The sequence below is a fragment of the Sphaerodactylus townsendi genome, linkage group LG09 (assembly GCF_021028975.2).
Source record: "Sphaerodactylus townsendi isolate TG3544 linkage group LG09, MPM_Stown_v2.3, whole genome shotgun sequence".
NCBI classification, from domain to species: domain Eukaryota; kingdom Metazoa; phylum Chordata; class Lepidosauria; order Squamata; family Sphaerodactylidae; genus Sphaerodactylus; species Sphaerodactylus townsendi.
Genome location: NC_059433.1, coordinates 76,526,134 through 76,551,585, shown reverse-complemented (window position 1 = coordinate 76,551,585; position 25,452 = coordinate 76,526,134). Strand labels below are relative to the sequence as shown.

The 25,452-nt window shown below is 42.0% G+C and overlaps 1 protein-coding gene and 1 non-coding gene across 2 annotated transcripts in view; both read right to left on the bottom strand.

Moving 5' to 3' along the window:
• Positions 1 to 707: 707 nt before the first annotated feature.
• MRPL13 (mitochondrial ribosomal protein L13) overlaps positions 708 to 25,452 on the bottom strand; it is a 31,868-nt gene continuing 7,123 nt past the window's right edge. Inside the window, exons 5-7 of the mRNA XM_048508593.1 lie at positions 20,707 to 20,793; positions 18,369 to 18,490; positions 708 to 1,852 (exon numbers count right to left, since the gene is read on the bottom strand). Coding sequence (XP_048364550.1) covers positions 1,828 to 1,852; positions 18,369 to 18,490; positions 20,707 to 20,793 — 234 coding nt within the window. The 3' untranslated portion in view covers positions 708 to 1,827. The remainder of the gene's footprint in view (positions 1,853 to 18,368; positions 18,491 to 20,706; positions 20,794 to 25,452) is intronic.
• On the bottom strand, positions 10,372 to 10,506 carry LOC125439553. Its single transcript, XR_007245550.1, has one exon. It is a non-coding gene; the product is annotated as a small nucleolar RNA SNORA5 (small nucleolar RNA).

The window sequence follows — 25,452 nt, the reverse complement described above, 5'->3', positions numbered from 1 at the left end:
ATAATGTCTAAAATAAATAGATAGAAACTAGAAGAGCTGCAAATTGGCATCTGATGAAAAAGGGTGAATTTTATGTATAGATATTGACAATGCTTACAATTAAATGCCCATTTTGGCTGCAAGCAAGCCCCACTGAACACAACTAGCCTTTTGAATAAACATGCTTAGGAGACTGTGTTGTAAATCTTTGCCTGCAGGTTCCTAGCACATTTGTATTAAAAGGTATAGTCCTCTGTGCAAGCATTGGATCATTACTGACTCATGGGGTGATATTATATGTCATTTATATTAAAGTTTAATTTTAAAAAGTCATTTTCCTGTTTTCTATGGCTAAAGTATTCAGACTGTCTATTGTTCCTACTAGCTATATGAATATATTCACCTACCTTGAGTCTTTCATTAAAGTCAGATTAAAATAAACAAACAAAATAACGCCATACATTTTTGCAACATGACTGAATCCAATGCATATGAGTTTTGAACCTTTGCTTTTTGCCCCACAGTCTCAGATATAAACCTGCTTGATGAAACTGTAATAACAGCCAAAATATTTCTCACAAGGTTTGAGGACTTTCATATTGTTAGAATTCAATTTTAAAATTTACAGTCTTGATAACTGCATTCACTTTATGTGAATGAGTGACTCACATCATAGGAAAACTGCACACAGCCATTTCATAATAAATCACCAATAACACCCGTTAAGCTGATTTCACAGTGTTTTATTTTAATGTTTTATCTTTGTGCCAAAAAGAGTATGAGACATATGTGCAGTTTTAAAACTGCCTCCAAAATCTAGTCACTTTTTAATCTTTTGGAGTTAACAGACTTTCCCAGATGGTCTCAGACAGGGGTGTCCAATTCTGGCGCTTCAGATGTTCATGGACTACAATTCCCATCCCAATTCCAATTGGCCATGCCAGCAGGGACTAATGGGAATTGTAGTCCATGAACATCTGAAGCACCAGGGCCATGCCAGCAGGGGCTGATGGGAATTGTTGACCATGAACATCTGAAGCCCCACCTGGTCTAAGAAATTAAAAGCAACCATGAAGCATTTCGCACAGGATGAGCAGATGAAGGACCCACCTCAAATATTCACCACTGCTTTGTGATGATGCATTTCTATCCCAGAAGACTGCATTTGATTGTAAATTGTTCAATGAACTTCAGTTAACATTTCTGTTTCCAATCCATTATAAGCATTGCTTTCTGCAAATGCTCAGCTACCTAATAAATAGTTGGTATTGTCAGAGATTGCTGATGAGTTAGATGGGGGCAATCTTGAACCTGAGTATCCCTCACTTCCTGACAGAAAAGGTTTTGTCCCAGCCACCTCCAGCTGACTGGGCTGGACAAAGCCAACCATCAACCCAGCAAGGAATGCCTGGGTGAAAGCCCTTGGTGGAACTGAGGGCTTTGAATTCAACATGAAATCACCAGTCAACTATAGGCTTCAACAAGAATGTGCCAATTTAACCGCCAGCACGTTTGCTCAATCTTTTTGTGTATCACACATTGAGCCATAAAATGAGTTTATCCAAAGGCCAAAGAAGAGGTTTCATACATAAATATGCAGATATCTCAAAATAGTTTTCTGAAAAGTAGCTTTATTGCTACTACTTACCAAAGCTAGGGGGTGATTAAAAACAAAAAAACGTGGCTTCAGCTTTATGATGTACCAAAGATTATTCATTTTGGCCAAACAATATTGTCCTTATAAAAAAAACTACTTAGAGCAAATTTGTGAAGGTTTATGCAACTTGACTGAAATATGAGGTGCCAGTAGGTGCTGCGTTCAGAAGAGATGTAGGCTCTACTTCCCAGCTACCTCCATCGAAAATCTTTAGGCCTGCAAATAACAGAAGGAAAATCAAGAGATATCCCATAAAATAAGGAAGTAACAGAGCTGTCGTAAATTATGACTGCAGTAACTAGAGCACCAGAATACACAGTAAAAGACAAGCACAAAAGAAAAACCAATTTTTTTTAGAGTTCACCAACAGTTATTTTAGTTTCCAACTGAAAAGTGAATTTTTTTTGGAAAAAAATACCCTTCTCTAAAGCACAAGGCCGTCTCCTACCAATCTTCCTTGTAAGTCCTGATCTCTGTGCCACCCTGTGAGGTGGGTAGTAGAGACGTGAGTTTTTCTAAAAATAGTTTGTCTGATGCCTTTACTATCTTCTTTTAGGCACCAGGCCAAAATGTTTCTTTTTAACCAAGCTTTGAATCTAGCTGAATCTTTTACTATTTTTAGACTGTGCTTTCAGACTAAAAACTGTTAAATTCATTTGTTCAGTGGTTGCTCTTATGCTTTGGCTGGGCTTTTTTAATGCTGGGTTTTAATTAATCAATGTCTTGTGCATTAATTGCTTTATTTTGCAGGACACCTTAGCCAGGTTTCCTGGAGGGATGGTGCAGGAATTTCTAAATAAATACATACACAACTTTTCATTGCTTCCCTGCTTTTTCCCCAAAATCAGACAAACAAGACAACTTGACGTTGAATATGTAAGCCAAGAAGTATCTGTGTATCTAATATGGTATGAGGAAAGCTAGAAAAAAAGGATAATAAAGATTTAATAGCATAATAAGGAAGGAAGCCTTCAGTTCTCATGACCCCACAGAGTGTTGGGTTCTGGTGACCAGACACTAATGGCTGAAGTTGACCACAACGCCATTCAACTGCTAAAAATAAAGACAGACTACATAGTTCAGTATCTACGTGCCATGCAAGTTCCTCAGCAATCTAGAACTTAGGCCCTACAGTGTACATAGATAATTGATTTGCAGTTAAGGACCAATAATAACAAAAAATAGTAACAACTGGCCTAAAAAGAATAAAATAAGTCATTACAAAATTACTGGAGATAAATACAATTGTTTGTAAACTTAAAATCATGACATTTACAAACACAAATCTCCCAACAGTCTTAACCGCCTTGAATCAATTCTGCTTGCTGCTGCAAAATTTCTATAGTATTACACAAAACTTGGCCACCAGTGCATTCTGAGGAATAGCCATATAGAGTTCATGTTGCGCTAACCAGAAACATTCTTCAGGTTTTTAACAAAGGCAGTGTAAAAAGATGTTCTGTGATCTACACGGCTGTTTACCAGCCAACCACCAAATTCGACATGGCATGTGTATTTCAATAAACTCTTTACTACCAAGCTGTGTGTTTATAATCCCCTGGAGAACTGCTAGCTTACTATTTTAATGGTGCTCTTCCCTTTCAATTTTTGTTCACCTTGTATAGTCTTGTGCTGACAACCTTAAAAGACAAAATGACGAGCTTGCTACACTGTTTGCTATGCTGCACTGAAAACAGATGTGGCCGTTTAGGGATACTTCACAGCCCCTGTGGACTTAGAGGTAAAAAAGCCAGAAGCCCTCAAATGAGAGATCTTCAGGCTCTCCTGCAGCATTTCTGGGACAAAATAAGTCCCAATAAGCTTGAAATACTGGAGAACTGACTGCTCCAGCACATACTAACATTGTTACATCATTACAAGGAGTATATATAAACTTTAAAACATTAAACATTATTTGTTGTGAGCTTTCTGGGCTGCATGGCCATGGTTGGGTTGTTTTTGGTCCTAACGTTTAGCTCACAACTGTGGCTGGCATCTTTAGAGGCATGCAACACTCCTAGATGACGACCACAGCCTGGAAAACCCCCAATAGCCAGCTGATGATGGCTGTGAATGCCTTTGACAAGACAATATTTGTATCAATGGCAAGTTTCTGTTCAACCCACAGATTACTCCTGCAAGGTTTCTCTTTCTAAAGTGCAGCAGAAGACCCAAGGGTTGGTCTCTTCTCCAGGAAGCTTTCTGTCTTTATTCTGACAGGGGAAGAGGGACGGGAAATGGGAATATGCATAAGTGCAATAACAGGCTTTCTCTGGGGAGGGAAGGAGACAAACAAAGAGGCTTGAGAAAATGAGAACCTCAGCTTCGAACTTTGTATAAATCAGGGAGGATTACGGATGAACTAGGGCCGTTTCCGCCGGCCAGCATTGGCCTGGAAGTGATGCGCCCAGACGCGTTGCTGAAGCGTGCTGCAACGCCTTGGCGCCGACCTGACTCGCATCCCAGAGGCGTCAGGCGCCCTAAACCTTTCTTCCCTTTAAAGGGTTGTTGTTGGAAACGCTGTCTCCTTCTCTGCCCCACTCCGCGATGTCTCCGTCATTGTACCTGCTGGCGTGGAAGCCGCCCACACTGTCCTCCGACCTCCGGGTGAGGAGGCAGCGTGGTGAGGCTCGGCACCAACAGCATTTCTTCAAGGCTGCTCGTGAGTAAAGGCGAGGAAGAAGGAAAACTCCATGAACCGCCTCTCCTCGTGAGCCTCTGCTTGGCCTGCTGCGCCGCGGCTTAGCGTCGCGAAGCGAATGCGCCCCATGACAGAACTCTTAGCGGCGTGGTATATGGCGGCCGTGCGGAAATGGCCTAGGGGTGTGTGTTTGTGTGTGTGTGTGTGTGGGAGGAAGTGTTAACAAAAACAAAGGCAATTGAGCTTTCCCCCCCTAAAGCCTCACTATTCCTTCAAAAGCTATTGGTCTTTTTCTTGCTTAGCTTTGGCTTTAGGCAGAGTTTTATGTTCTAGCACTGTTCAGGCCGATAGAAGATTGCTTTTGGCAGCCACGGCCTCAGTGCTTTGCCAAAGGGAATACACGCATACAGAACGAAACAACTGCAATCCAAAAAGATAGGCTCCGAAAACACCTGACAGGGTCAGTGGATGTTCCTATGAGTGAAGGACAAATAAATCTGGGAAGTTCCTTCTCTGAAATCCCCCTGACAAAAACACACTAATTATTCTGCTGTTGGAACAAATAAGCGAGCTCAGTGTCATCCAAGAAAGCAGACGACCTTTGCAACTTCAACAAGGAAATGAAGATCTTTTGGAAGGAATTTACAGCCATTTTTTTTTGGGGGGGGGGGAGGAATTCACCACAAGCCTTCCTCCTTAATTGCAGCCTGGCTGGGGCTGTATCGGTCCCACCTCATTCTATAAGTTTCCTATGGGTTGCTGACTGTAACTTGGCCAGAGCTGTGTTGTCTCCACCCTTTCCCCTTTAACTGTTGAGGCTTGTTCTTGCTGCTGAGGCTCTCCTGCTATTTCCTTTCAGTCTTTCACGGCCCCTGGCTTCCTGGAAGTATGTGCTTCTGTTGGTTAGTCCAAGGGCAGGGCTGCCAGTAGTGGTGGGCTCCAGAGTCCCTGGATGGGTATCTGTGAAAAGGAGATGGGTATAACAGGATGTCTGGTGCTGGGAGGCAGCCCCGTCCTTGGACAAGCACCTAAGAATACTGACACTTTCCTGGGCCAGAAGGTGAAGAACATGTTCGTGTGTGTCAACAAGACCCTTCCTTCATTACACTCAACACAGTACTATGTAGGCACTATATGCAATGTCTGTGTACAGACCCTCATCTTTTCCTCCCTCCTCCTTTTGAGAAGCAAGCATCATATGGTTCAGGCCTCTACACATTCAGAACTTGCCTGGCATGACCATGTTGTATTATGAAATAATGGCCTGCCTGCCTGCTCCTCTACCATGGAAACAGGACTTTTGGTCCCATGAACTCTTCTTCTTAGGATGGAAACCAACTGGCTATAAATTGGTGGTAAGTTCCCACTTGAATTACTTTTTACTTCGTATTACCCAGCAATGCCACAGTGGAGTTGCAAAGCCAGCGTTCCTCACAAAGGAAACAGGGTCTGCTAACTGGCCAGTCATGCGCAAACATTCCTTTCATTTTCCCCATCAATGTTTGTTCAACACCCCTAAGAGATCTGAACGGAACACTGAGATTCCAAATAGACTCCCAGCTCCCAGAACCACCTGATCAGCACTAAAACTGTTACACGCAACAAGCCTGAACCCAGATTTCTGCTCAAGGAGACACATGTAAAAATACTTTAAACGGATAACAAAGGGGTGAAGTTGGCAGAGCTGGAACTGTGCTTTTCCAGAGAAAATGAACCTAGTCATAGATGGATTGCCTTTCTCGGTTCAGATTTCTTATTTTTATACATCGCAAAATCAAACTCCCAATCTTAATAATTCCGCAAGTCTGGGAATTACGTTCCCCCAGCCCCCAAAACTGTAACTTTAAAAAAGGCAGTTGTTGGCAAAACTCACAGGAACGCTTTAACTATTTAACAGGTAAGAGGAGGTGGGAAGAAGAAGTAGGGGAAAATGTGAATATGTACTGATTTTTGTGAAGATTGTTTCCATAGTGCAACACGTACAAAAAGGTACTATTTTCCCTTGTTGAGACATATTTTTCATCAGGCAGAAAAGTTCAAGGGGAGAAATCAAGGGTTAATTTGCTCAACCAGTGAAAGAAGCCTAGGCTAGCATTCTGTCAAGTCTCAACAGACCCGCTGTGGAGTTCCCTCTGGCAAAACTGCAGGCGGCACATTCCAGCGAAGGTGGTCTCTTTTTGCCTAGCAATCTACTGCAGAACAAAAAGCAGGGGATCTGGCTGATGATATAAGAGGTGGAATTATTGGCTGTGGGGGAAGGAGTGGTGATAATGAAGGTGGCAGATTTCGTTTTTAGCTAAGATGACTTTGCAACCTTTTAGAGCAAGGGACATTGTCGCAGGCTTCATTGCTAGTCATCTCAAGGGCTCCTGGATCTAGTACCAGGCAGTAAATCTTGGGCAAGAGAGCTAACAGGTCCTGGGAAAAAAAATGTGGAGCCAAGTCTCTGAATACGACTGCTTCAACTGCTTACATTCATTGTTTGTACATATTAAACACACCTGAGAAATTATTATTATTATTTATTAATTTTCCTATACCGCCCAACCCCGGAGGGCTCTGACCAGTAAGGCCAAAAGAGGCAACACCCAATATACAGTGATAAAATATAAACATATAAACATAAAAATTATTTAAAGCACAGTAGCAGCAACACACAGAAAATTTGGCGGCCCCCGATCCAACTGTTGGCAGAAGGATGGTATAGATCAGTGGTTCTCAACCTCGGGGTCAGGACCCCTTTGGGGTTCGAACAACCCTTTCACAGGGGTCGCCTAAGACTCTCTGCATCAGTGTTCTCCATTTGTAAAATGGATAAATGTTAGGGTTGGGGGTCACCACAACATGAGGAACTGTATTAAAGGGTTGCGGCATTAGGAAGGTTGAGAACCACTGGTATAGATAGATGGAATCAGAGGGGAGCGTCACGGTGGGCGACGGGCGGATCGATTACTGACCTCAATCCAAATAATGGAATTTAAAGTTAATCATAATTAATTTAAATTGGTTTCAAACTTCCAGTGGCTCATACAGAAAAAGTTATATCGCAGTTATCACATTTTGGTCTATTAGATACTAATCTGGTCATGGCCCAGTGTCCACAGATGTAAAATGTTGTCTTATGTGTTTCCAGTAGCTAGGACAATAAAATAAAAGAAGTGTATGTTTTTACCAAGTTCTATTTTTATAGTTCTCTAGCATTTAAGTGTCAAAATACTGCTTATTTCAAAGTGGAAACACTAGCTATTTGCAAGCGCTAATTACTTTTAAAGCAAACCAATTAAAGACTGACCAACACAGGAGTCAAGAAAAAGAAACTGAAAATTCTGCCATGTAAAATGAGGAGGGAGGAAATGAAAGAATACCAACGTTTATCCAAATGGACTGGAAGAAACAGAATCCAAAAGACACGTACATTAGCCAATATTTGGTTTGGATAAAAAGTGGAGTCTTTTTACAACCTGGAACATTTGAGAACCTGGAATGTTAGAGCCAGTGAGGTGTAGAGGTTAAAAGCTGTGGACTCTAATATGGAGAACCAGATTTGATTCTTCACTCCTCTTCATGAAGCCTGCTGGGTGACTTTGGCCTAGTCACAGTTCTCTTAGAACTCTCTCAACCCATGAGGAAAGCAGAGACAAACCTCTTTGAAACGTGCCTTGGAAACCCTACAGGTGTGCCATAAGTCAGTTGTGAACTGAGGGTACTTTCTACCACCACAAAGATTTGACAACACTTCCCTAGAAGATCCTGGAGAACGTATTACTTGGGGAAGAGAACCAAAACAAAATACTCCCTGAAGTATTTTCTTCAACATTCTCTTGTTCGACACCAAATGACATATTCAGTGATTACACTGAACAAAGCCAGTATAACCAATTTTGCTTTCAGCTCCATCTCAAAATCATCCTTTATTATGTCCATGGGTTTAAAAAAAACTGCAAAAACAGAAATGCCTAACCTTGCCAGTGGGACTTAAGAAGTCACATCACAGTCAGCCACACACATCTGGCATGACAACACCGAAGCCTTCAAAATGGCTCTTCTCCCCTTTCTTGCAGCACCACGCCCCACAGTGAGAAAAGTGACCCTTCAGCAAAATAGTGAATGCGGAAGGTATTCATCACCATTTTGTCAAGTGTAAATTTTTCAAACAAGATTTAATTTCCCATCAGCACTGTATGGCCCCAGTGCCTTGCAGCTAACATATTAGCAACCAACACCAATAATCTGACACAAAGACAGATGTAATGGGGCACATGCGAAGTTGAAACGAACACCAATGAGTCTGAGGGAAATTTTTCCCAGACATGGAATCAGTGCTAACTTGACCTATCTCTGCAAAGTTAAACAACCGTTCTATGCATGAGGTTCCTCCTGCATTCACACTTAAATCCACCCCATGGATTCCTGATCGAAATAACTTTAAATTCTTTCACAATAAGTTCTTTCACAAAATTTTCATTATTGGAATCTCAAAGCTTGAAATGGAAACTCATTTTTTTTGCAGCGAGCCTGCACAGAAATTAGACTAGAAAGGCAGTTTTATCGGAACTGTCTGCTGAAGTTTGTAGAGTGGACAGTTCAGTGCTCAGCTGTGAGTCATTCAGAACTTCTGCACCATTCCAGCCTGTGGTAGGTGGGGAAGGAAGCAAAGAAGTAACACACAGTGTCCCTCCCGACACGCCTCCCTCTCCTGAAGAAGGCTACAGGGGCTCAGAAGAAACAGAAAAGGAGGAGCAAAGATGGTGACAGATGACGCAGGAGTGCTTACAGAGTGAGAAAAGAAAAACTATTATTAGTGAATGAGAGGGATGAAGTCTACAAACGCTGAAACTCAGTGCATCCTTGAGACCTGGCTCATATTAAAATAGGACGTAGCATGAAGAATCCAAAACTCAACCACCTCTGCTTTGCAGTTTTCTGCTTACTCCTACAGCAAATAGTCCTCCAAAGTTAATATACAGAAGGATGCTGTAATTGCTGTGCTTTACTTCAGGCTAAAAGCTAATCCTAAAACCCGGGGCTCACCTCCCCAGGGAGTCCTCCTTGGCCAGCCCATAGCTGTGCTCCCCTATCTGGGGCTCCTCACCCATGTCGTCTCTCAGAGTTCCAGCCCCAGGACCATTGTTTGTGCTAGCCTTGCCTCCCCGTGTGAGCTGTGTCATCTCTGCTGGCAGGTGCAGCTTCTGTTTGTTTCTGAGCACTATAATGGGAGGGAAGCAAAACCTAAGTTGCCAAGACATCTGTGGAACCATGGATTAGTGCCCAAGAACAGGCTTTGTAAGCAGAAGGCCCTGAGTTCAGTCCCCAGAATCTTTTAAAGGATCAGGAAGTAGGCCATCAGAAGACCTTAAGAAGTCACTATCAGTCTCAGTAAACAAACAAACCTTAAGAGTCCCAGTTATAAGGCAGTTCCATCTGTGTGGATGTCACAACAAACTGGAGTTTGACTGAAGCCTTCCCAAAGCTGGAAATGATCAACCGCAATGCATGTGACAAAGAGGAAAACCAGAGGGAAACATCTGGGTAAAAAACTAAGCTGTACTTGGGATGTTGTGTGGTTTCCGGCCTGAACGGCCGTGTTCTAGCAGCAATTTCTCCTGATGTTTCACCTGCATCTGTGGCTGATCTTCCGAAGATGCCAGCCACAGATGCAGGAGAATGGCAATCAGGAAGAAATACTACTAAAGCTACAACCATACAACCAGAACCACAGAACACCCTATTCAAAATTTTATTTTTTATGCTACATATATAGCCTACCTTGCTCGCTGAAAGACAAGGCAGATTACTCTGTGCAATTTAATATAATCCACAGGATGAGATACTCAAACAATGAAATAGGATTTGTACTGTGGACATTTGAAACAGAGCTGAAACAACACACAAACATTCACACGACACATTAAATGCACAAGGGCCGACCCACACCCAGGCAACTCCCACTGCCGACTGAAGATGTCCTTGGGGTAGCTAGAGAACAGGCTGCTGATTCCTCTTCTGCCAGCAAAATGACTTCCTTCCAGAGACTCCACTTACTAGTGGTCTCTTGATCCTGGGATGCTTATGCAGACCTGCAAAAGGGAGTGGGTCCTGTCTGCAGCAAAACTATCCCCAGAGCCCACAAAGAGCTCTGAGGCCCATGAGCTACGGATATTTGCTGTGGCAACTGTTTGGGCCAATCCTCACCACGGTATAGGTGAGAAATGAATTTGACACAGTTGCAGAAGAATTAGTGTGTCCAGGTTTCCCCAGGTCAAGACTCACTAACGTCCTTCAAAGAGCATTTATGCGGGTGTGAGGGCAAGGCTCTGGTTACTCACGCAAGATTGGAAAAACAGCCTAAAAATGAATGAGTTCTGTACGAGGAAATCCCCTGCAAGACCTATTTCCTCACTGATTTGTACTCCATTTCGGAGCACTTGCACTTATAGGGGATGGACCCCTATTCATCTCGTTCTAGATTTCTTGCGTGATGGGCCTATTGTCTATACCGATCCTAGAGCACAGAGGGCAGAAAAATACGCCAATGCTCCGGCATTTTGAACTCAAATCTACGGTTGCTTCTATGCGCTGGTATTCAAGGGTTTAGCCCATTATTTCCTAGCGTTGAGCTCTAAAAACCCATTGTGCCTAGCTAATAATTATTGCCTTTCCTATCTATAAGAAAACAGTATACACAGGAATGTGGAATTATTACAAGCTGATGACAGCAGCACAGCCTCATAATAAAACGTTATCATCTATCTTTCGTACGCATAATGAACCTCACGCTTTCAGCCGGTTTCATGCGTGTTCCATGCACCACCTGTTTGACCTATAATTCGCGAAGGACAACTTAGAAATATTTCGTTAATAAAACAGGCTGTGTTTTAAACATTATTATTAACCATTTTGCAGTTGTGAAAGTGTTAAACATAATATCAGTGTAACTTCCCAAAGTTGTCATGCTCCAGAGATGAGGACAAGGAGTAATGGATTTAAAGTACAGGAAAAGAGATTCCACCTAAACAAGTAGGAAGAACTTCCTGACAGTGAGGGCTGTTCTGTTTGACAGTGGAATACGCTGCCTTGGAGTGTGGTGGAGTCTCCTTCTTTGGAGGTTTCAAAACAGAGGCTGGATGGCCATTTGTCAAGGGTACTTTGATTATATATCCCTGCATGGCAGGGGGTTGGACTTGATGGTTCTTGTGGTCGCTTCCAACTCTATGATTGCAGCGGCTTCGGGCACATTTCTTTCTCTTAGGGGTTTGGCTGCTTTTAAATAATGTGGGGAGATGAAAAAAATATTATCTTGAAAAAATTCTTGCCTACATGCTACTCCAAAGTCAAAACACTATGATCATTTGTTAATTATATTGAAACAAAGTTTATGGATATGTTAATTATGTTGAAACAAAGTTTATGGATACTGTCCATTCAACTTTTTTGGCTGAAAAAAAAAGAGGGGTCCCCTTTGACCAGCAAAAGGGCTGGGCTGGGAATCATGGGACCCACATGGACAAAAGTCAGGTGCATTGTGAGCTTAGGTAAGGAGAGGAATTGGGCAGACAGGGTGAAAAAGCTGAGTGGATCCAACCCACAAATATATGTTCTGAGGAATAAGACTACAAGAACTGCTCTGCTAAACCTCACAGTCCCTCTTCCTGTTTCTAAGTTCTACTTATGACAGAGCATTTTCCAAGTGTCTCTCATATCTTCCTTTGAAGCAACTAATCCTCTCATTTTTGAGAATGGTTCCCTTTCAAAAATATGATTTTCTCAGCTGCTGCCTGCCTGCCTTTTTTAAGAACACAAGGAGAAACTGTTGGATCAGTCCAGTGGTCAATTTAATCCGGCATCCGGTTTCACACAGTGGCCAAACATTTGCCTGGGAAGTCTAACGAACAGGGCACCAAGGCCGAGACACTCCCCTGCCGCTGCCTCCTTGCACTGTTCTTCAGAGGTCTACCGCCTCTGTAGAAGGAGGCTCCCTTCAGTCATGATATCCAGCCGTCACTGATGGACCTCTCCTCCCTGAATTTGTCAAAAGCCCTTTGGAAAGCCACCGTGGGCTAGTGGTTAAGAGCAGGTCACTCTAATCTGGAGAACCAGGTTTGATTCCCCACTCTGTCACTAGAGCTGTGGAGACTTATCTGGTGAACCGGATTAGCTTTTGCACTCCAACACGTGCCAGCTGGGTTGCCGTGGGCTAGTCACAGTTGTGGTGGGGGAGGGAAAGGAGATTGTAAGCCCCTTTGAGTCTCCTTACAGGAGAGAAAGGGGGAATATAAATCCAAACTCTTCTTCTTCTTCTATACTTGTGGCTGTCTCTACCTCCACGACAGAGAATTCCACAGTTCAATAACTCACTGAATAAAGGAGATGCAACTCCCTCCTTCCTTAAATAATCACAAGGGGTGTCCCGCCATCAGATGCTGCCTGATTTTTGTTGGTCCTCCAGAAGAAACCTGACTGGAACTCACTGTCTACTTGTGCTATGCTGATGTTTGGTTAAATTATTATTATTATTATTATCATTATTATTATTATTAGATTTATTCCCTGCCCTTTCCCTGGGAGAGAGTCACACACTCGCAACACCATCCTAGGAGGCAAAGCAAAAATGGTAGTCTTGCAATACAGTCATGGGGTGGAGCAGGGCCCTGTTTCCTAGTACTTAGAACAAAACTTTACTGGAAGAAACAAAACATCACCTGATGTAACACCATAAAAAAGGGATTCACAAATATCACATGCTAAATTTCTTAACTGACTTATTTTCACTGAGCAATCTTCCTGCTTCAGTTCTTTCTGTACTGTTCTAATTACAATTCTACATAAATTGTTCGACAGCATTTTACGATCCTGCTATGCCTCTTGTGGTTCAGTGGGTACTGCATAGATGCTTTAGCTGACAAGAACAAAGGCTTTATCACAGCTGGAATTTTAACTGGAGAAAAAGGTTGAAAGGAAAGCAATATAATACTTAAGACAGAAATCATGGGATTAACTTTAAACAGCTGAAAGGCTTATATGAGGATTTGCTGACCTTTTTTTCAAAAAAGCCATCATATTAGAATACTGTTCTGTCAGTTTGGCACTTAGCCATTGGGTAAAACCTTCATCTCCAAGGGAAAGCAAGCACCTCTTTTCAAGTACCTGATTATTTGTGTAGGATTCCTCTGGGGGAGAAATAAATTCTATTCAGGTTATTAAAGCTTGCAAGCAAAGTATTTAGTAATTTTGTACCCCCTGGAGTACACAGCTCCAGCAACTGAAGAACCCAGTGCTTCTCTCCATTGTACAGACTACTATTGATTCAGGCAAGTAAACCCAGAGTACAGAATTTCCCAATGCAACATTTGTTGAGAAGTTTATTAATTGCAGCATTCATAAGAATGCTCAAGGATTAAGGAAAGCTTATTCGGGGACTCAAACCAATTTAGGTCCCAGTTCAATAGACAGGATATAAAATTTACTGGTCAAATTTTACTTGAATTCAACTTTTTTTTTAAAAAAGCCCTAAATTTAATTTACTTTCTGCCCTTGCCAAGTCCAGGAAAGAAGTAAAATAGCTTTCACTGAGACTGTCTGACCCAACATCTCTACTCATGGTGAAAAGAGAAAAATATAAAATATCACTATATCTTGACAATGTGGGCTGAAACATGTACTCAGATCTTCAGTGTCAAACAGGGCCTTAAAGATGAACAAAAAAGTAGCTAATTATCAGCACATTTTTGCACTTCATAGCAAACAGCGGCAATGGCAGTTTCAAGCATCTCAAGTAGCACATACTACTTATCCATCTTAAACATTAGTGTGAAATATAAATACACTCACCAATATTACCTTTCTTACGTTTCAACTTTTCCTGCCTTCTTTATTTTTTAATCAGTCCTTCTTTTGAGTGAATACAAGCACCACTCCCTTACACACTTCAGGGCAAACAAATGGGTGTCTGCCACAAGAGGACAGTCATCCTTATAGCACTAGGACAGTCTCTCATTTAAGCTACCTTCTAATCAAAGAAGCTTCTGGAATGTTGTGGGGTTTCCGGGCTGTACGGCCGTGTTCCAGTAGCATTTTCTCCTGACGTTCCGCCTGCATCTGTGGCTGGCATCTGAAGAACACGGCCGTACAGCAAGGAAACCCCACAACACCCTAGTGAAAGCCTTCGACAATTCAAAGAAGCTCCTCTTTTAGAAACTGCTCAGGGGCTTAAAGCCTCACAACAGGAGGATATTCCCACGAATCCACAAAAGCCCTTATGCGTCTCAAATAGAACAGCCAAATGACGGCTTCATCCAACTCAATGATTCCTCCTGTTCCAATTTCGGGAGACAGAAGGGGCAGTAAACAAATGAAATAAACGTTATTATCAGGTTACTAAAGGTAACCTGATAATTTATTATGATAATTTATTATCAGGTTACTAAAGGTAACCTCTGGCATCGTGTGAGGAAAAAGGCAGGGTCCACCAGTTATCAAAACTGATGCTGAAGTCATTGGCAGGAGGCATGTCAATCTTCTGCCGAAAAACACAAAAATGGGCTACGAAATAGCCTGAAAATGTTTGTGAATTCCCTAACAATACTACCCAGCACTCATTTCAAATGCTTCTTACAATTCAGGCTGTATTACTGCCTTGCCTTCCCCTGCCCCTGCCCCCACTCCGCCGGCTGAAGTGGAGAGAGCAGAAGATTGCAGAAAGCCCTTTGGGGATTGGGCGGTATAGAAATTGAATAAATAATAATAATAATAATAATAGTGTGTTAAAGGCTGCCATGAGAATTGAATCAGAGCAGCCCAGTTCACCGACAGCCATGTGGCTGCTAGTACTTAACAAGGCTGTGACTCCCACTCTGGGATTAAAGAATTTAGTAGAATAAATTTTGCTCTTGGGAGGTTGGGGGAAAAGGTACATTCTCTCTCTGAAGAAGCAAAGCAAGTGGGCCACTCCCACAGGATTGTCTTCAGATGCATGATCTACCCGGGGGGTGGGTGGGGGTTATTTGCTTCGTGCCCCTCCTCAGACAGCTGAAGCTAAAGAGGCCTGTAATTTTCCGCCTGAAATGGTGCCTAATATTTACAATTGAAGACAGACACCTTTTAATGCACTAACTAAATTATAAGCTCGACTGCTAAGTACATTTTTTGCACGTAATACCACACTGCATCTCTCTGCGTGAAATCAGCTGGCTTCCTGTAACCTCCTTGTAACTGGGGTGATAATAGACATCCATTTCACAACCTAAAATGGCAAAGGTCTAAAATTAACAAGGATTTTATGAAAATACCCACTGCCTTGCTTTTCAGAGCGATGAAACAGTTTGGCAAGATCAGTATGAATCTGGCTGGAGTACCAGGATGCCTCATGTTCAGTTTCATCTCAAAATATTTCCCAAAATTATTCCTTCTTCACTTAGGATTCTTCCTGCCAGGGTACTTCGGCTGCAATTGATCCAACTTTCTTATATAAGAGGAGATCCATATGCGTACACGCGCACACCCCTACCTCAGTAGAAGAAGGAACAGCACTTTTGATTTTCCCAACCTACTTTTGAGGTTTAAGCAAGAGGCTTAATGTATGTTAAAGTAAAACGCATTTCCAAGGCAAGCCTAGATATTACAATATACTGCTAATTTCTAGGAATGATTGCAAAATTCTAGTTGGGCTGACTTCACAATTGAATCCTGGTCCTTACCCATCAGATTCACTCTTGGATTAAAACCCCAATCCTTGAGAGATCTAATGAACAGCCCAGTAAGAACTGGGTAGCGGGACGGGTTCCCTGTTTCCTTGCCTCTTACCAACTTTACACATTTGGAAAGACCGTATCAAATAATGCAAATTAGACCAAGTTGCCCAAGTTACATTTATGCAAATCTGAGATTATATGTATGCGTGTAGAGACAGAGAGAGAACTTTTTGAGGCCAAAAATAGGACTTCTCACACTCCCAACTCAATAAATAGCCTGTAAGGTACCACTTCATTATTATCCTTTTCTTGCAGATGGGGCGTAGGTGTATTGAGACGCCTATATTTTGTTCCCAGCTATAGCAAAATCTGTTACATCAGCTGACTTGAAACACAAAGTGCTTGGGGGAAAGGAAACACCAGGACCATCACAGAATTATTACTATAATCATCATGTCTCATGATTACTCCATGATCAGCAGCCTGGCCAGTCATGTTCGCAAAAATAGGAACTATCTTCAATAACAATGTTGGCTGTGAGTGGGTTCTAGCCCTGGGGACTTTATCTCAGACAGTTTCACCAAGTCCCTCTTTCTCTTTGACCCAAGAGATACTAACATACTGAGTTTCCCTGTATTCTAAGTAATTACAGTACACAATTATTTTCTCTACCACAAAAAGACATAGATACACATATAGTATGCTGATGAGTGGCAGATTAAAACCAAGGAATGTTTCAAGTTTGGAAGTGGAGAGCTTGTCATTTGCTCCATAGATGGTCCTCAGGTGTGGGGGACACCATGTGGCAGGTGCAAGCGGACTGCTGATTAAGGCAAAATGACTGCTTTTACAGATACAGTCTATACAATAAAAAACTTGCCCATGGCAACTAAATCAACATTAGGAGTAACGGGGTAGGACTGGCTATCACATACAAAGCCCTTCATGGCCTCGTCTCCTCTTATTTGGAGGACTGCCTCTCTCTCTATGGTCTTCCACAACAACTTTGCACATGTCAGCAAGGGTTCTGCAGGTGCCTATTGGCAAATGGGCAAAATCAACAACTGCCCACACAAGGGAGTTTTCTACTGTGATTCACGCCTTGCGGAACGGCCTGCCTGCCAGGAAAATTCCCATTCTTCTGGCTTTCTGCAACCAATGCAAAACTGAACTATTCAAGACAGCTTTCTGCACAGGTAATAGAGCTGCACCGCACAAAATGGTTTTATCAGTTTGCTATTTATGTAATTTCTGTACTGCATAACGAATCATGTGAATACTTATGCTATGTTTTAGTTCTGTCTAGATTTCTAAAATCCCATTTTGTTGATTGTACTGATCCCCTATGTGTAATTCACCTTGAGCCCCTGTAAGAAAGGCAGATCATAATAAATAAATAGATAAATTCACCAAAGCACGTCTTTTGCATTGGTTGCACCAACTTTGTGCCTTTAAGAAGCACTTCTTGTGAACACCTGAGGTGAGTAATGGTTTCAAGATGCCAGCTTGATTAGGTAAGGGACATTTAATTTATTTTTATTTATTTATTATTAATTTTATATACCGCCCTCCCCCTGGGGGCTCAGGGCAGTTTACAACAAGGTTAAAACATACATTAAAACATAATTTAAATATTAGTTACATAAAAACAGAACCCATTTAAAAATGTGGATGGTGTCTGGCTCCCCCCCCCCCCCCCTTGTGCCCACGGGAGGCCAGATGACATGGTAGATGTATTTTCAACCAGGCTGGCCAAACGCCTGGCGGAACAGGTCCGTCTTGCAGGCCCTGCAGAAACTCTGCAGGTCCCGCAGGGCCCTGATCTCCCTAGGGAGCCTGTTCCACCGGGTAGAGGCTAGGGCTGAAAAGGCCCTGCTCCTCGTCGAGGCCAGCCTGATCATTTTTGGGCCTCCTTTTGTGTCTCCTTTTCTTTGCACTTTACAATCAAATCAACAATAGAATGCCTTACCAGTAAGGGCTCTCAGTAGCCTTTTTTCTCCATTAAAGATACTCCAAGCAAAATCATACCACTGCGTTGGTTTTCTTACAAAGATGCAATCACATTTACCAATGACTGTTCTGAAATTTTCACTCCAGAGAGTGAGGCGATATGATTTTGTTTATGCGCTCATTATTTTTGAACCAGCTTAAAGGCCATGCCACTGTTTGTTTATTTTGTTCTATATAGAACAAAAATAAAAATAAGGACAAAGGGTAACAAAAACGAACTGCTTAAAATAATCCAAAACCTGAAGGAATTCAGTTTCACGTTCAAAAGAGACGTCTGCCTCAAAGGCATACTTAAAGCGCGTCTTATCTTCTTAAAGGATAATGAATTCTTTAAAAGCTAATCTATCAGATAAGCAGTCATCAACACTCTTTTCAAGGGCTATTAGACACTTACGGACTCCAGAGCTTTGGAAAAGCATCGATTTCCTCTTGCGTGTATTCGTTCAACCTCTTGGGCACTTTGCGGGGCTGCTGAAGCTGCTCTACTAGATTCTTACGTATTTCCTCAGGAATATCCTGAGGATGACAAGACAAAATACCAAAGTTTACCCAGAATTCATTGTTCACATATTTTACTAAAAGGCAAAAGAAACTCTCACAGACATTTCAGTTACATTCTTATAACAGTATTACAGCCCATTTGAGGGGGGGGGGAGGGTGTGACTCCCCTCTGGAGGTGGTGCAGGCTCACTCTGGTGGAAATGCCCTCCCCGGGTCACTTAGCCAAGAGGAGTAAATCTGTTGGTGCCTGGCTGCTGAGGTGCCCTATGACTGCCAGCCGTGGCACCTGGCCTCACGTCGGCGCTCCCATGCCACCTCCAGCTGTGCTGGTGTTGTGTGGGCGTTCCGGGCGACGGGGATGACCTTAGTTGGCCTCCAGAGCCCAATCAGCCCCTGTGGATTGGCCGAGTCAGTGGCAGACATATGTTACAATTTTTCTATTTGCCCCTATAAGGTGAGTGTTTTTTTTTCTTTTTACATTCTGGGACTTATATATTAGCCCTTCATTTTGCTAATGAAACGTTTAGATCTGTAACATGCTGTTATCTTATCCTAACCTTTACCATGGCAATAAAGCCTGAGGAAAGGAAGGCAATGGCAGCCATCTCTGTCTTTGCCACCTCTTGCGTAAACCTCACAGGAACATACACGTATGGATCAGCAAACATAGTAGTGGGATTTCATCAATTTACTCAGCCTTCTATGGGAATTCATGTGATGGCATGACATCTTTATTTCCATTTCAAGGTGCTGGTTTGGGCCTTTAAAGTCCCAATGTGACTTGAACCCTGCTTCCTTGAGAGACCGTGCATCTTCTCTCATTTCATCTTGCTTGTGCCCTTTGGCCACTGAATGAATCCCTGCTGGGAGTCCTGCTGTTCAGCCAGGTGAGATCACAGAGGGTACCTGGCAAGGCCTTTTCAGTTGTGACGCCCACCCTCTGAAATGCTCTGTCAAGGGACCTCAAGATGGCTGCCTCCTTGGATACATGATAATACTGGCTCAGTTCTCCTTCGTGATTGTTTTTATGCTGCTGCATCCACTCTGTCATGCATTTTTTTAAAATAATTATTTTTCTGAGGTCACCCTGAGTTCACAATAACTCCTTCAGAATGAACTGTATTGCAGCCACTGGGATCCTCATTAGCTTAATGCTAATAGCAAGGGTTCAGAATTTGTGATCCAGAACACTAACAACCAAACACCAGAGATCCTAGCACAATGTTCCCCAAACTGCAAACTGGACAGGAAAGCTCCTTAACACATGAGGCGGTTTTATACTGAATCAGACCATTGGTCCATCAAGGTCAGTATTCTATTCAGACTGGCAGCAGCTTTCAGGGTGTCAGATGTCTTTCACATCATCTACTACTACTTGATACTTTTACCTGGAGATTCTGATGAATTAACCTGGGACCTTCTTCCACTGAGTCATTACCCTTCCCTCTTGGCTGGGCAAGAACTCTTTGTGTTTACAAGCCGACTCCTGGTCACGCGTAGCGGTTTGGGAGGTTGTGGCGAGCGCGCCTGCGTGAGAGTCCTCACGATCCCTCTCTCGCGCAAAAGATTTTAGAAACTCTCTTTGAGGCTGATATTCTGGACAAATCAATCCAACACATCATATAAACATCGTATGTCTCATTACAGCTGCCCGCACTGTCAATAAGAAGTTCAAAGATAATTTTTAAAAGGCTCACAAAATCCAACTGAAGAAAAACCTTAAATGTTGCTAATATATTGTAATTTCTATCTTTTGAAGGACTTCCTGTCAATCTAATTTTAAGACATACACATTAGAACGCAAAAGTGTTGTCAAATCACAGGATGAAGAATAGTTTGAATGTATGTTATAATGAATACGCTACGTAATCTGTATTCAGCAATCTCACTGCTCAGTTTAGGCATTATTGAGAAATGTACAAATACTGGCAAATTGCAGAACCAAGAAGCTAAACATCCAATATTCTACCCAAGCAAATTTCAAGATTCATACTTATAATCTCTGCTACCGACATTCAGATGTTTAAGGATGTGTGAATGCTTTGTAAACAAATGTATTTCATTTTTCTGAGTAACACTGATTTGAAATTTGAATTCCACTGGAGTCAAACATTAGTTCTTCAGCAACAACTGGGCAGTTCAGCAAATCATCTCTACATCATCTTGTAGTGTATTTGGAATGAAGTAACAGATCAACCACTGAACTAGATATGACCCAGCTTCTGACTTACATCATCTGCAAAGAGATGCAGTCTTTGCATCATGGTTCTTCTGAGAAGGTTTTTTGGCAGCATTCCATAGATAGCCAGTTTTACAATCTGCAAAAGAAATATACATGTTACACATACAATGCTGCTTTTCCTAAAGTTTCAGAAACGTAGAGTCAACCTGCACAGAACTAAATATTAGAATTAAAAAGGAGAAAAACTATTAAAGCTGGGGATTTTTATACCCTGCTTTTCTCGACCTTTAAGGAGTCTCAAAAAGCACACAATCACCTTCCCTTCCCCCTTCCTCAGCAGGCACCTTGTGAGGGAGGTGGGGCTGAGTTCTAACTGTGACTAGCCCAAGGACATTCAGCTGGCTTTATATGGAGTAAACCTGGTTCATCAGATTAAGAGTCCACTGCTCATGTAAAGGAGTGGGGAATCAAACCTGGTTCTCCAGACTAGAGTCTGCTGCTCTTAAGCACTACACCATGCTGGAAAATAGAGAACCTCTATCTACAGAGGAACCAGACCTCTCTACACCAGTGGCTAAGCAGCAGCAGCATCAGGGGAGGACCTTGGTCTCTATGCCTTATAAGACAACTGGCTAGGTGCTGTGAAACTAGGTAGACCAGTGGTCTGATCCAGCAGCTCTACTTATGTTCTGATGTCCAAAGTGATGGCAATCTCAGTTAAATTATTATATGATGTACTGTCGAAGGCTTTCATGGCTGGAATCACTGGGGTGCTGTGTGGTTTCCGGGCTGTATGGCTGTGTTCTAGCAGCATTCTCTCCTGACGTTTCACCTGCATCTGTGGCTGGCATCTTCAGAGGATCTGATAGTAGGAAAGGAAAGCAAGTGGAGTATATATACTGTGAGTACTACTATCAGATCCTCTGAAGATGCCAGCCACAGATGCAGGCGAAACGTCAGGAGAAAATGCTGCTAGAACACAGCCATACAGCCCAGAAACCACACAGCACCCCACTATTATATGATGGTTCAAATATAAAAACACATTTTATGATAAAGCAGAAGTTGGTAATCTGAGGCCTGATTTAAATTATTCTGGGTAAACAGAAACTTATCTATGCAATGTTGCATGTGCCCAGTATCCCATTTAATCTGTTCAAGATTAGCATGCCAGAGATAGGTAGCCAGGGTATGCTAGCATGACACATGTAATAAGACTGCACAGTTGAACACTAGGCACATGCAAAAGTTGCATGGGTATGTTTTCCTGGCCCGATAGTGTCATATTTATATCAAGCCACACTTTGAACACATTAGCAGAGGACAGACAGGGGAGCACACAGACAAGAACCCAAACGCAATTGTTATTTTATTTACTTTTTAAAATATTATTTTATTTAAATAATTTAAATGCTGTCTCTCCAGAGACTCGCTGGAGGTGAATAGTAAGGTAAGATATATAATTAAGCAGAAACATAGCTAATATTTCTAAAATACCATTCAGGCTAGCATGTCATACTTCTCTTATGCTGCAAACTGTAAAACAGAATTGCTTGGGAGAGCATTTTTTTTAAAGGTAATAGGGCTATAGTATAATGGAATGATTCAGGGAAAATGCTTTAACTGGAATGTGGATTATACTGTAGTTTACAGTATGCATTTTGTTGTATATATTATCTTGGTCTCACTACATTGTTTTCTACTTATTTAATACAATTTTCTGCATTGTTTATCATCTGTAATAATTTATACTTTGTTTCAGGGTTCTGTAATCCTAGTCCTATTACACTGCTTATGAGAAGTCTCATCTTGCTGATCGCATCGACTTACACTGCATAATCCTTCTGCAGTCTGAATGAGAAAGGTGGACTATAAATAATGTAAATAAAAATAAAACAACATTAAAATAGGTGGAACTCTTTGATTAAAAATTTGGGTGAAAAGAAATGTTTGACTGAAAAAAAGGTGACAAAATAGGCACAGGCAAGACTTAAAGAGGAGGATGTTCCAAAGGCAAAAAAGTCTTCTCTCAGGTTAACACCTACTTCACCTATGAATACAGGGGCACAAAGGCCAGGGCTTGCGAGAGGGGTCTTAGCTTGTCAGCTGGACAGTACATGAACTGACACACAGATGTGAGCATACTGTAGTATGCCCTCCACCCCCAACCAATTCCATGTCATTGGAGAGGAAGGGAAACACTCAGTATACCAGTTTTATTTAATTAGGTGTCATTGAGAAGGGAACTAAAAAGTTGTATGAACTTTACCGAAAGAGAAACATATTACAGAAAATAAACAACAGAAGCCAGTGCTCTTCATCATTTAAAGCTCTAGAAGGCAAGCCTGTATTTTTGGTAATGCGTAGCTCCACCTTCACTGTAGGCATTTGCTCTGTGAAAATGACCTGAAAGCTATTTGTTCTACATGAACAGTCCCATTCATAAGGAATGAATAAGACCTATGGATCTACGTTAACCTAAGCATAAGAGCTACCGTTCAGGGCAGTTTTTCTTGGGCTAAAGACCTGAGGGTGCAAGTATATTCCCTTCCATAAAAACTAAAAAGCCGTATGAACTTCAATGAAAGAGAAACATATTACAGAAAATAAACAGCAGAAGCCGGTGCTCTTCATCATTTAAAGCACAGAGTGAACTCCATATAAAGCAGCCTTTTTGGAGTATACACTCCACCCCCACCCCAGTTAGCAAGATCAGATAATTTTACACACTCAGTATCAGAGGCTGGTCACTGGCTTCCTAGTTTAGGCTGTAGCACAGTGAAGTGTAACAAAGGAAGAAAAATTTACAAGTCACAGACAGAGCTGTCCCTAGGCATGAGTGAGACAGGCTTGCTAGCAGCAAGCAACCTGACAATATGAGAAACTGTGACCTGTCAAGGCACCAACTCTGTCCAATTTGCAGCACACTTCCCCAGTCCTTCAACTCAGCAATGGCTGAACCCTTAATAAGTGGGCTCTACATCAAATCCAGTCTGAACTCTCCCTAAAAGCTAAAATGACCACACTGAGGCTACCGTACTTTGGTCAGACTATGAGAAGACAAGACTCATGGAAAAGACAAGAATGTTAGGAAACACTGAAGGCAACAGGAGAAGAGGAAGAGCCAACGGGAGTTGACATGATCGGTAAAGGAAGCCACTGCCCTCTATTTGCAAGGCTTGAGCAAGACAGTTAACAACAAGATGAGCTATTCATTCATCGGGTCGCCATAAGTCAGAAGTGACCTTATGGCACTTAATGTACACACAGCTACCCAGAAGCCTCTAACCAATGCACAGTAAGCAAATGCCAACACATAACGTGAAAGCTTTTGAATTTCCCAGAACTCTTCATCAGGTTGGACAGCCAGTATTATTGAGGAGGAGATAGACAAAATATTAGTTGAGGGAATGGGGGGAGTGAACGATCACAAATGATTTCCTAGAATAGTTCAGGTATTATACAGACAGAATGGGTGCAAACAGATTTTGGACAGCATCCAGGCTGCTAGGACAGAGAAGGATATAAGATGGCTAAACTCCCGTTTAAATTCTTACTCAGATGCCTCCCCAGCACTTACCGGAATTCACAAATCTGTCAAAAGAGAGGAAAACAGAGTAGTTCCTTACAATTAGAGATGATTTTCAGATGATGTGCTAGGTAAAGAACCAATAGAAACTAAATTGGGTCAACTGCTGGATTTTAGATTTGGCCATCAGACACCATGGCACAATTCAGATGTCACAGTTTGGATGAGACACAGTGGTGGTTGCCTTGTGATTTCTAATCTGTGACTTCCACCTATAGCTCCTATACAGCATGAATCATAGTTTGCCATGCCGCTGGAATCAGCAAGGTGTGGATAACGTTAAACAAAAAATAAAGAGGAGGGAGGGAAGAAGAACTTGAGCACACAATTGATGGTTTGGAGGGTTAATTGAGCCTGTCTCTCACCATCTTCAGAGACACATCATGATAAGATGTTTTGCCTGCATCTACGGCTGACATCTTCAGAGGCATGTCACAATAAGGCCTTTGAAGATGTCAGCTATAGATGCGGGTGGAGAGTTAGGAGCAAAAACATCTTGGGGACAGGAATTAGCAACTGATGCACAGTGGAGGCAAAGAAGTCCAACTCCCTGCAGTTATGGCTATTCTGGTGGTCCACTGGAAAATCCATGGAGAACATTTGACTCCACGGTCTACGTATTGCCTATTCCTAAAAGGTTATAAAAATCTCTTGATAAATACGTCCCACTGAGCATTAGAGAGAGCTTTGAGCGAGCTCTGCAGGAAGGAACTAAAGACACTGCCAGGCTTTGAACCATATCGAAAGAGACAAAATGCAAAGATGTAGCAGCAAAGATGCTCACGCATTATATGTTATAGCTGGAAAGTCAGAAATCTGGAAGCTCTAATTTGTTAAACATTCCAAGAGGAAAGATGAATTTGGGGGAAAGATCTGGTTCAAAAATTATATTGCAACTGTGTTTGATTCCATGAGACAGAAAATGCTAGAAAAACCGTAACAATGTCCCATTCACAAAGACATTTCATGGTCTCATGTAAAAAAACATAAGTAGCAACCCCAGTTACTAAGCTCTGTACAATATTACTATTGACATCAAAAGGGTAATAGGTTAAAATGCTCCTGTTAAAAACCCCTCAATGAACACGACAACAACAAATAGCGAAACAGGTTCAGCATGAGTCCGGCTGTCAAATTACACATCCAGTAAGATTCAAGGAAGATTTCTGTTACCATACTTGACAATGCTAAAATGGGGAGTATTTA